At 43.5% G+C, this 12485-nt stretch overlaps 1 protein-coding gene across 1 annotated transcript in view; it reads right to left on the reverse strand.

The window, feature by feature from the left end:
* The window catches only part of CUBN (cubilin), a 139921-nt gene that overhangs the window by 100327 nt on the left and 27109 nt on the right, over nucleotides 1-12485 (reverse strand). Inside the window, exons 15-18 of the mRNA XM_035129760.3 lie at nucleotides 10570-10751; nucleotides 9591-9753; nucleotides 9305-9495; nucleotides 1209-1368 (exon numbers count right to left, since the gene is read on the reverse strand). Coding sequence (XP_034985651.3) covers nucleotides 1209-1368; nucleotides 9305-9495; nucleotides 9591-9753; nucleotides 10570-10751 — 696 coding nt within the window. The remainder of the gene's footprint in view (nucleotides 1-1208; nucleotides 1369-9304; nucleotides 9496-9590; nucleotides 9754-10569; nucleotides 10752-12485) is intronic.

A 12485-nucleotide genomic window follows, 5' to 3' on the forward strand; every position in this document is an offset into this window, starting at 1 on the left:
ATGTGTGAGAACCTGGTGATGTCCTCTTTCCCCTATCAACTTTATTTAAAAGTAATTGAAGCCTAGGAAGCTGCCTTATACTGAGTCAGACCATTGGTCCATGAAGCTCAATATGACCTACCTGGCCTGGCAGTGGAGCTCCAGGATTGCAGGGAGAAGTCATTCTTAATCCTACTTGGAGATGCAAGTAATTGGACCTAGCCCCTTCTGCATGCAAAAGCATATGCTCTACCACTGAGCTATAACTCTTTACTACATCTCAGGTTGTCCATGGAATTTCACTTTAGAATTGATTAATAAATTTTAGAGAGATTGACGAATGAAACCTGAATTCGCTCCATCAGAGTTTTTCTCATATCTAGTCCTATAAAAATCAACAGACACCACTGAGTTCTATGGGAGAAAATACATAACGGCCCACCCCACAGGTGGGTGTTGCACAGGTAAGGGATAATAATTTGCTCAGTTGTTTTGCTCCTGGGTCCAAGTGAGGACTCATGGCATTTATAAACCACTAGCTGGCCCTGCCACATGTTGCTGTGGCTCATCCGTGTGATTCCCCCCACCCTGTGCTGATCCATGATGTCTCATGCCCCCTCCCCCACCCCCAGCTTATCCCTGTGATTCCCCCCACCCTGTCCCGACCCATGACGTATCACGCCCCCACTTCCCCGCAACCCCCAGCTCATCCCTGTGACTGGCCCTGCCATGTCCTGACCTATCCTGTCCCCTCCTCCCCCCAACCCCTACCCAGGCGAGTCAGTACCTCCATTCGGCCTAGTCTATAAAGGCTTCGGCCTAGTATGTAAACGGGAGCTGAGGTGCTGTTGAGAGGGAAGTTTTTATAGATGCAGTACCTGTGTAGCCACCGCTAGAGGGAGCTGTTTTGTAACCTGGTTCTTTTCCCAGCATGCACGTTCGGCCGAGTGGTGCGTTCTGGAACAGGGTTTGGGGGGGGGTTTCACTTGGTGGAGGTGTGACATTTGTCTTAGCAAACTTTATAAGAGCCTTTGGACATTCGCTTGGGAAGTTGTGTCCAAATTTGAACGCAATCGGTGAAGCAGTTTCGGAGAAAAGTGGATAATAACCCACATGCCCAGTATATATATATATATATATATATATATATATATATATATATATATATATATATATATATGTATATGTGTGTGTGTGTGTGTGTGTGTGTGTGTGTGTATTTCCCTTACCGACATCATAGGCAGCCCTGAAGCTAGATCTTTGTACTGAGGTTTCGGACTTGAACTTGACCCAGAGGTTGCTGCCATGGGAAGTGATAGCCAAAGGAAGTGTATTGTTGCCACAGAACTTGTTGATTAAGGGGTCCATCTCAGTGTCACCATCCCGGACCTAGGCCACAAAAGAAAATGAAACCACTGAAAAGCTAAGCATCAACCAGAAGCATGTTTTTGAGGGAATGGCTGGGTGTGCCCCAGATCAATACAAATTCTAGGTCAAGAAACAACAGCATTCAAACACACCTGCTGCTTACCAAACTGGTGGCTCCCATGTTGGCTGCTGAAGAAGGTAGAAAGGTGATTTTAATCTTTGCATGTAAGCTGTTACAAGATCTGGCAACCCCGCCTCTTAGTCCCTCTGAATCATTCACAAGTCTCTAGTGGCTAGAGCAGGCATCCCCAAACTTCGCCCCTCCAGATGTTTTGGACTACAATTCCCACCATCCCTGACCACTGGTCCTGTTAGCTAGGGATCATGGGAGTTGTAGGCCAAAACATCTGGAGGGCCGCAGTTTGGGGATGCCTGGGCTAGAGGAACCATTCATAAGTTAGATGGTGTTATTTCAGATATGCCTGCAGCAGTGCAGGATTTATGCAGAAGCTAAACAAGCTACAGCTTAGAGCCCCACTCTCTTGGGAGCCCCCCAAAAAATTAAAGGAAAAAACCACCTGGATGTACGTTTCCAAAATATAAGATAAAAAACAAAATAAAACCTACCGGTACATACAGCAACAGTGTTTTGTGTTGTGTAGGCTCCTATGATGTAAGTAATGGGCCCCACCTGCCAGCCTAAAATATCACTGGTTTGCTCATTTCTATATCAATTACTTTGATAAAATACATATTTTGTTGTGTGCAGATATCTTTAGATACCCATTAGGTCCATAAATTACCATATAGCATATATTCAACACAAAAAAGTGACAATTTGTTGTTGACAAAGGACAGCTGGCAGGGGCATAGGAAGATATGAGCTGCCCCGGGCGGCGTGATCCCAGGGGCGCCATCGTGGCTGCCCGTCCCACCCCCAAAACGCGCACCCCGCCCCTGCACACGGCGTGCCCTGCCCCAAAATGCACATCCCGCCCCCAGAATGCCCGCCCCGCCCCCAGAACGCGCGCCACGTTCCTGGGGGCAGCGCGCCTGCTCTCCGCCCCCAGTGGTGGAGCATGAAGCTCCACCGCTGACAGCTGGACATATAAAGGGCCCCATTACCTTCAGTAGCTTAGGGCCTCATCAAAGCTAAATCCAGCCTTGGCCTACACCCTGGCACACTCTCCACCAAAGCCTTAATGAAAGAAATGGTGAGAACGGAGGGGAAATACCGGAACACACCAATAACACAGGACCTCATGTGGCCCTAGTGCGCTCAGGGCTAAACTAGCCCGTGATGGCAGCCACAGGATTGGTAATTGTGCGTATGCCTTTTAAAATGTACATCTATTGGGAAGGGATCCAGAGCACACAACTACCACTGGTAGAGGTGGGGGGGGTGTTACAGGAGATTTAATGCTTCACCCCCACACTGTGGTTCTGATCCAGATTGGGCATACACTTGTATTGTGGGAATGGGGAAAGCTTCCGCTTGCTCCAACTGCACATAGATCCAGATTGAGACAACAGCATGGGGCGAATCGGGTCCTCCCTAACAAGAGGACACGTGTTGTGGTGTGACCTGGCAACCAGACCCTGTGTTGTGGGTGGGAACGTTTGGATGGCCACAACACCCTATTGGAGGTCCCTCTATGCTGGGTGCAATCTGACCAATGGAAAGCCAGCTAAAGTCCTTCAAGGAGCGTCTAGTTTCCTCTTTGGGGGCTGTGCATCGGAACACCCGCCCACCTCTCCCTATATTTAGGGCTTGCGCTTGACCTTGCTATGCCGTCGTGTGTCATCTGTCATTGGGACGGGGACATGGCAGGAATTTCCCCCACTTGGCTGATTGGCTGGTGCCATTTGGGTTTCGCCTGCCGCGTAGCAAATCGTCACAACTTGTAAGGTTGTGGATAGGCTCTGGTTCAGGTGATAGGGGTGGCAGAACAGTCTGGCCATCCCTATGCGATGGGTATTCCGTGAAAGGACTCTTGGGACTCTTGGTTGGTCTTCCCTGAGAGGGATTGTGCCCAGAGCCAGAGTCCAGGGGGGCATCTGGCTGGTGGACTGGTTGAACACCACCTTCCACTAAGCTGGGTGTTTACCCAAGGCTGACCTGTGCTGGTGCCCTGGGTCAGCGCTGCCTGCAAGGGTGCAGGGAGCTAGTCGAACCAGAGCCTATGCAACCACTCACTTAATTGTAATCAATAAAGTTGTGGCCTAAATTCTGCCAAAAACCAAACCAAAAATTTGAGTCCTGTCTGAATTTATTTGGGGGGTGGTTAAAAGGTTTATACACGCAAAGAATTTAAGCCCCTGCACCCTGCTCCATGTCAAAATCCTGTATCACAGTACAAGCCTGCAATCTATTTTTTAAAATATAAAAAGAAATCACACATTTGTGTGTGCCTCATTTGTACTAATGGACCAGCCTCCACTGGGAATGTGCTAAACCTTTGTCTTTGGGTAGACTGCAGCCTGAAAACAGTGGAAGTATAAAGCACCTTAATCTCAGTTCACAGCTGTTAATATATTTCTGATTTATTTTAAACATGCTGGTATAATGTGACCCATAAAATCCTGCATATCCAGGGACTGACATACCTGTATAATTTTAATCCTTAGGCTAGTATCAGATTGACCTTTCTGCATGAAATACCCTGCTGTCATGGTAAGATGTCCAAGCAACACCATCTTCTTAGTGATCCCAGGCACTAAGGGCTGTTCTCGTGTGTTTTCAATAAAAAATGTGCCGTGTCACATTTCTGAAACATCTGTGTGCCTCCATTATACTGAGCTGCAATTAGACACAGCTTTCTGGAGCGCATTTAAGTGTGTCCATGACAATGAAACTGAAAGAAGCAGCCACTTAAGAATAACTGGCGTACACCAGGCATGCCCAAACTCAGCCCTCCAGCTGTTTTGGGACTACAATTCCCATCATCCCTGATCACTGGCCCTCTTAGCTAGGGATGATGGGAGTTGTAGTCCCAAAACATCTGGAGGGCCAAGTTTGGGGTTGCCTGGCGTACACCATATAGAGTGACATGTACAATATAACCCATACTACATGCACTTATGCATGGGATTCCCCTCTAAATAGGGAGGTATACATAAAAAGTGTCATACAAATAACTTGCTGTTGATAGCGCTGGCACGCTCTGGCTGAAAAAAAGCACAAGTTATATTCGGTCTTTGTTGAGCATTTATTCTGATTTGTTTGCAGGAAGGTTATATGATAACAAGCACTCGTCTTGATCTCATTTGTGGGGTGTTTATATGTCTTTCCATTAAACATTTGTTTGTTCCAAACTTTTCAGTGCATTTCTGTATCACTTTCCTAGCTGCAAAAAGTCTGGGTTTCTTTTTAAAGTGGATTTGCTGTACTGGGGGTGGCAGAGCATTAAGTCTACTTTAATTGCAGAAACCTAAATTGACAGTGCACACTTGAGCCTCTCTTGAAAAATAGTGACAGTCTGGACTGGAGGCACCCTACATGACCTACATAATAGCCTTTCAATGAACTGTCATGGAAAGGAAAGCAACAGCAAGAAACATCTCCCCACCTCTTGTTAAAGCAGTTCCAGAATTGGGTTGTTAGCCATTTTTTACAGTGTTCTATGCTTCCATTCCTCAGCTGAGTGGATGTGCAAGGAATCAGGGTGCCAGGAGTTGCCAAAGAAATGCAGACGCATCAGAACAAAACTACACTTCCTGCATTTGATCGCCAAGTAACAAGGTAAATGCTTTGCTGAACTAACACAAAGTGATTGGGCCTGGCAGAAACAGTTTTGTCCCTCTTGTTGCAGTGGATTTCGCTGCCGTTTTGCCAGCAATTAGGGGAGGGAATTGTGAGCCCAAACAAACAGAAGCTGTCTGTTTTCATTACACACCAAGCTTCCCCCTGATTTGGAAATTAATTACACTTCGTTCCAACCAATGTCAGAGGAAGGAAGGAAGGAAGGAAGGAGCAATGTTATTACAGCAACAAGCCAAAGCTGTAGATAACAGTTCAGTTTATATTAAAGATAGTCCACAGGAACCCTTTCTCATTTTTCCACCCTCAAAAGGCAAGTTTCAAGCTATATAAAGACAAATGAGTCAGCTGAGACCCAAAGAGCCTGAAGCGAGGGGTTTTCAGTAGCATGGGGGGGGGATTTGACTGCTCTTTTTAAACAGCTGATCTGATGCCACACAGAAACTAGATGTGGAAACCCCCTCTAGAATTTTTTTGCTGGAATTTAAAGTCTTTATTTTATTTTAAAGACCACCTCAACTCTTTGGGTTGTACTTTAGAATAACAGAGTATATAAATAAACTACAGTGGTACCTCGACTTACGAAGGCGATCCGTTCTGCGGCGCTCTTCGTAAGTCGAAACCTTTGGATGTCGAAGCGTCCATCTTGCGCATGCGCAAAGCGCGATTTTGCACTTCTGCGCATGCGCAGAACGCGCGTGCAGCGAAAATACTTCTGGGTTTGCCGACTTTGTAAGTCGAAACCTTCGGAAGTCGAGGCATTTGGATGTCGAGAGACCACTGTAATACATATTCAGGAAAGAGCTCAAGTTAATCAGACACATAAAAAGTGCTTGGGCTCCCTGATTTGTAATTATATTATCATGCAACTTGTTTAGGATGGGTTAAGACTAGGTCATGCTAAGAAATACAGAGATTCTAGACTTGGAAGGATGGAACAACCGCTATGGTTGGCACGCCTACATAGTTTATGATAAGGTGACTGTAAATAGGGACTTCCTGAACCATTAAATTAGGAAGTCATTATACAAGGTTTGGGTGAATTACCGATGCCTCTTAGAACCAAAGATACCCTGGTGGGTATCTCCCTTAGAAGTTGTAGCCATGAAAAAGAAAAATATGGAAAAGGGTTGGCCAACATACAAACAGCTATTAGTGATGGTGATGTAAGATTAAAACCCTATGAAGAAATTAAGAATTACTGTAATAGTTGGCTACAATATTACCAAGGAGCGCACCATTTTAAAGAAGACAAAAAAAATGGATTTGAACAGAAAACATCAAAATTACAAAGCGAACTCCTACAACCAAATAAGAGACTAATAGTGAGTATGTATAATTTACTCCTGGAATGGGAACTGAAAGATGAAATAATAAAAGAAACAATAATAAAATGGTCACAAGATCGAGGCAAGACAATTCACCTAGATAGATGGGAAAGGCTAGGGAGAACTGATATAAACTTTACGGCTTGCAATTTGATAAAAGAAAATATAATGAAGATGTTTTGCCGCTCGTATCTCACTCCAGTAAAATTAGGAAGGATTTATAAAAAAACAACAACAATCAAATCTCTGCTGGAAATGTAAATCAGAGGTAGGGACGATGTACCATATGTGGTGGGGGTGCAAGGTGGTCAAACAATTTTGGACATTGGTACATGAAGAGCTTAAAAATATATTCAAGAGTTCGATTTCTAAAAAGTTGGAAGCATATTTGCTGGGCTTAATAACTAGTGTCATCCCAAAGGACAAAAGGAATGTATTTACGCAACAGCAGTAGCCAGATTATTAGCGGCAAAAAATTGGAAAACAGAAAAAACACCACAAATATCAGAATGGAGAGCTAAAATTTGTGAATTTGCCAAGATGGCAAAATTAACAGCAACAATTAAGGGCCGCTCAAATCAAAAAATCAACAAAGAGTGGGAGTGCGTAAAGGAATATATAGAAAGATTAATATTTAGAGCTTAAATTTAATATGCAATAGGTAAACCACGCAAGGAGACAAGACATACTATAATATATATGGAATAATAAATATAAACTTCGGTTAAAACAACGAGGAATAATATTTTGTAAAGAAGATCACACATGGGTGAAGGGAAGTAATGGGTATGGGGAGAGAGAGATATTGGGGTGCATCTGGAAAACTATCAAGGATATATATGTGACCTAAGAGGATAAAATGATGGAGTCTAAAAAAGGAGAATAATATTAATGATGAGCAAAACAGGGGATTTTGTGAAGAATCTGGCATAATTGAAAACATATGAGATATGCTCTTGGCTGTATTTGGGTTATTATGATTGTAAAACCTTCTGATGATGATGATGATACGGTAATAATAATAATAATAATAATAATTTAATATTTGTACCCCGCCCATCCAGCTGGGTTTCCCCAGCCACTCTGGGCAGCTTCCAACAAGGATTAAAATACATTAAAAGGTCACACATTAAAAACTTCCCTAAAGTTAAGACTATATAAAATTATTAATAAAGAAAATATATCCAAAATAAAGTGCTTGGGCATGTGTATAAAAGAATACTGAATGTTATTTTACACACACACACACACACACACAAATCAGTAAAGTGATGAGTAATCAGTAAACTGAAGAGAATTTCAGTTAGCTAAGTTGATTACATCTAGAACAAAACACCATTTCCCTATAAAGCAGTTGCTAAATTCGGGGTTAGCTGTAGCCTTAGCTCAGGTGTGGGGAAACTTTGGCCCTCTTCAGATGTTGCTGGACTACAACTCCCATCATCCCTGACCATTGCCCATGCTTTCTGGGACCAATGAGAGTTGTAGTCATCAACATCTGGAGATGTTCCTCACACCTGTTTTAATTGATGTGAGATCATTTCCATAGTTAAGATTTCCCAGATCTTGTCTTATCTTCCGTTTGATAGTTGGAGGCCTTTAATTCTCCTCCCCCCATTTTCTTGCAGTTCTTAGTTTCAAGAGAAGCTTCTGCGGAGGGAGATGTTTCTCCTCCATCAGGGAGGAGAAACAAATCTACAGCCCCATAGATTCAGGGAACTAATTACATAATTATTTGAATCTGGCCAATACAGTATACATTTTGGACCCAATATTACTGTTGGCTGTTTTAGCACCTGAGAACCATGCACCTTTTATACTTCTTCTGTGCTGCTGCATCAGGCCAAAGGCCCAACTAATCTAGCATCGTGTTATCACAGTGAGCACCCAGATGCCTGGATGCAATCAATGCTCTCCCCACTTGTGATTAGGATTGCCAGACTCAATAGAGGACAGGACTTCTGTGCCTTTAATTGCCCTGCTCTCTTTTGAGTCTGGAAACCTTAAAGAAAAACCAGCAGACCCTTTGCTTGGTAATTAAACTAACAGGACCAGTGGTCAGGGATGATGGGAATTGTAGTCCAAAACATCTGGAGGGCCGAAGTTTGGGGGTGCCTGCTCCATTCTGTGCTGGGAGAAGCTACTTCTGCCTTCTATGCACCTCTTAAAGGCACAGGACCCTTTGCGGAATACAGCTCTGGCAAAACAAACTCACTGAGCAATGCTTATCCTTATCTTGTATTTGGCACACTGCAACTTGAGCGCTTAATCATATGGAGATTATAAAGAGTCACTCTTATCATATAGTTATGTTTCCGTGCCGATCTTTGCCTTTTATTAATTGCTCATAACTTGTTTCTTGTCCTCTGTGGCTTTTGGACCCTAATGAAGTTGGATGTCTATTTCCTTGCATATCCTAAGCCAGAAACTCTTCTCTATCATTTGTTTTTAGTGCAGAGACATTCTAGAGATGCTTGACTAGATCTCCTGTCACTTTCATTTTCTCTTTTAAAGTATCATGAGCCCCTTCAAAATATATCAGGACCATGGACCAGAGGGAGAATGGGTTACCCAGAAGGTTGCTGGCCAGTAACTCCTAAGGCACCCATGGAAGGTCTTCCTTAATGGTGCAGATAGGGTTGATTTCCATCAGGAAAATGTTGCAGGGGATAAACCACCTCTCCTCCAGCATACCACAATCTCATCCAAACCAAGACAATCCTCACCATGATTATTTTTTAAATAGATGTTAAAAGATGGGGAATCAAATCACATCTTTAACAAATGTCTCATCTCACTTGGCCCATCCTCCTCCTCCTTTGAAAGCCAACGTTCCAACTCTACAATTTGATGATTCTATCAAAGTCACCTCAACGTAGTTCCAATTGCAGCTGGGATGACTGTCCAGCTCCAGGTGCGTAAAATTGAGGATCATTTTTTCACCGGGTGGTTGTCGGATGATGTAGATACATTGCCTGTTGTTAAGGTAATGATTGGGCCAGTAGGGGGACATGATAACCCCACTGCTGCCTGTATAGTTTCCTCCACAGTTGGGATCCGCTGCATTGATGAAAAAGAAAAGGTTACTCAAAACAGCATCTGTTTGCCCTGTGAAGAGCTGCAGCTGTAGACCCGGTATGCAAAAACACACTTACCGGTTGATGTTGTATATGTGATATGGAAGCCTCTGTCACTATTAGACTCATCGGAATGAAAATGAACCAAGCCATACGGGCCAGTGGTTTGAAGAGGAGGTGGCAACACAGAGCTGCAATATCTTCCAAGGAGGGGATCTCGAGGGAGGAGGCCATCTCGAATCTAAATAAAAGCACCAATCCACATATTCATATCATGTCACACACATATGCACTTTATGGGGTGGACTTAATCCAATTTATAGTAGCCCCAATGAAACCAAGTTAGTCCTGGTTAATTTAAGTCCCATTGATTTCTTGGGTCTGCTAAAAACACAACTAAGGCCACATTCATGCCATGCATTTAAAGCACTATGATATGACTTTAAACAGTCATGGCTTTCCCCCAAAGAATTCTGGGAGTTGTCAGTATAGCATCTACAATCGTACCTTGGAAGTCAAACGGAATCCATTCCAGAAGCCCGTTTGACTTTCAAAACGTCCCGAAAACCAAAGTATGGCTTCTGATTGGCTACAGGAAGCTCCTGCAGCCAATCAGAAGCCGTGGAAGCCCTGTCAGACATTTGGCTTCCAAAAATAGTTCACAAACTGGAACAGTCACTTCTGGGTTTGCGACATTCGGGAGCCAAAATGTTTGAGAACTAAGCTGTTCAAAAACCAAGGTACGACTGTATTTGAAGTTGACGTTTTTTTTAAGCTGCTTATCTGGACAGCTGGAGTCTTTATGCAGGTGTTTGTGACAAAATAATGGTTCAAATTGAATTATACTGGCCTATCAAGGAGAATTACCTCTCCACATATGGCAAAGTTTCTAATTTTTAAGTGTTTTAGACTGCCGTTTTATGCAAACCTATCTGGAAGTAAATCCCATGGACCTCTGTGTAGAACTTCTGAGCAGAAATGCATAGGACGGCACCAGTATTCTTCTATCCAAAGCAACGTGTGTTATGAATAACATTTTTCTTCTAACAGATTTTACCTCCAGGTAGTCCTGGCTGCAATTATCATGGTGCTCAAGACTCAGTGTGCCGAAAGCAAACATGATGAGGAGGCTGGGATTGGTCGAGATGGCCCAGTAGCAATCCTTGTTGGGAGGGTAGTTACCAGGATAGCCAGGTGATTTAATTGAGCCATAAGTACCCGTCAGCTCACCACCGCATGCTAAGTGGGAGACAGAAAAACGGGGGATTCTTATTTACATTTTCACCACAGGGAGAAAAACCACTTATCCTACTTTGAAACAGACAACCCTCTATTTGTGACAAAAAAAAATTCTTCAGTAGCACCTTAAAGACCAACTAAGTTTTTATTTTGGTATGAGCTTTCGTGTGCATGCACACTTCCTCTATTTGTGAGATAGCAGTCCTATCTTTGAATGTGCCTTCTGTACCAGAAGGGTATTGAGAGCAGGATCCTGGATGCTGTCCCTTGATGGACAGCAGTCACACAGGTCACCATCTTCCTCTCTCTGAGGAGTTGAATCCCATTTCTATTAATCTCACCAGAGTGGGGAAGACAGTGACCAAGTGACCTGTGTCACTAAATTTGCTAATTGTTGCTAAATTTGCATCTAGAAATGGAAATTAGCATAGGCGGGTGGTGCTGTGGTCTAAACCACAGAGCCTAGGGCTTGCCGATCAGAAGGTTGGCGGTTCGAGTCCCTGTGATGGGGTGAGCTCCCGCTGTTCAGTCCCAGCTCCTGCCAACCTAGCAGTTCGAAAGCACGTCAAAGTGCAAGTAGATAAAAAGGTACCGCTCCGGCGGGAAGGTAAAAGGCGTTTCCGTGCACTGCTCTTGTTTGCCAGGAGCAGCTTAGTCATGCTGGCCACATGACCCGGAAGCTGTCTACGGACAAACGCTGGCTATGTTGACCTATAGAGCGAGGTGAGCGCCGCAACCCCAGAGTCGTCTGCAACTGGACCTAATTTTCTGGGGTTCCTTTACCTTTACCTTACTCTTTTCCCTGCACATTTTGTGCCCTCATATGTCCTCTTTTTTGGTTGAATGTATTTCCTCTTTCTTCGGTGATGAATATGTGGCCACTCTAACCACAAGTCATGTGCCCTGAAAATCAGACACCTCAAGACTTCTTGCGCCAACCTGGAATGGCATTGTAGCTATCAGAATAAGCTCTGGAGCATATGGTTTTTGAGGATGCCTGAAATCCTTAGTAAGCACTCAAATACCCTGGGAAGTGAAATGTCCCAGGGTCATAGACACCCAGAGTACTCTCAATGACATCACTAGGTTGTGGATTGGTTTTGGTTTTTTTTAAAGAAAACACCTATGCACTGCTGCCCATTCCAATATAAACCAAGCGACATCACTCTTCATTTCATTTTCAGCTTATAGGCATAGAGTAACACGTGTTAATCGTATATGACAGACACAAGGCTTCCATGTTATTTCTGAACAGGGAATGGATACATAATATGTGACGTTTTCATAAGGCAACAGAATTAGAAGCTATGCATTTTGCTTGGAATTAGTAAACTGCTCAGCTGTGAACATAACTAGCTTTTTAAAAAAACTATTTTAAAACAAATGTTTTCAAAATGTGGACTGCTGTCTTCAGCTCTGCTTCATTTAGGGCTCATCCACCCAGGAGTTTCATGCAGATGTGAAGCTGCACGTGTCTTAATCCCTACCCCACCCTCAGCATCGTCCGAATGCCATGCTTCTTATCTAACTGGCAGCCTGCACTTCCCCAGCATTAAATTTGGATTTTCCCAATTCAGGGATAACCTGATAAAGGAAGTAAATCCAATATAAAGCTACATGTTACTAAACTCTGGATTGCAATGAAGTGCATTGTGTGTTGGTACATTAAAAAAAACCTGTCTTTTTTATAAAAAAAACTTTACAATTTTATTTTAAATATATATGTCTACATGC

This window comes from Zootoca vivipara, chromosome 11 (assembly GCF_965207765.1).
Source record: "Zootoca vivipara chromosome 11, rZooViv2.hap1.1, whole genome shotgun sequence".
Lineage (NCBI taxonomy): Eukaryota > Metazoa > Chordata > Lepidosauria > Squamata > Lacertidae > Zootoca > Zootoca vivipara.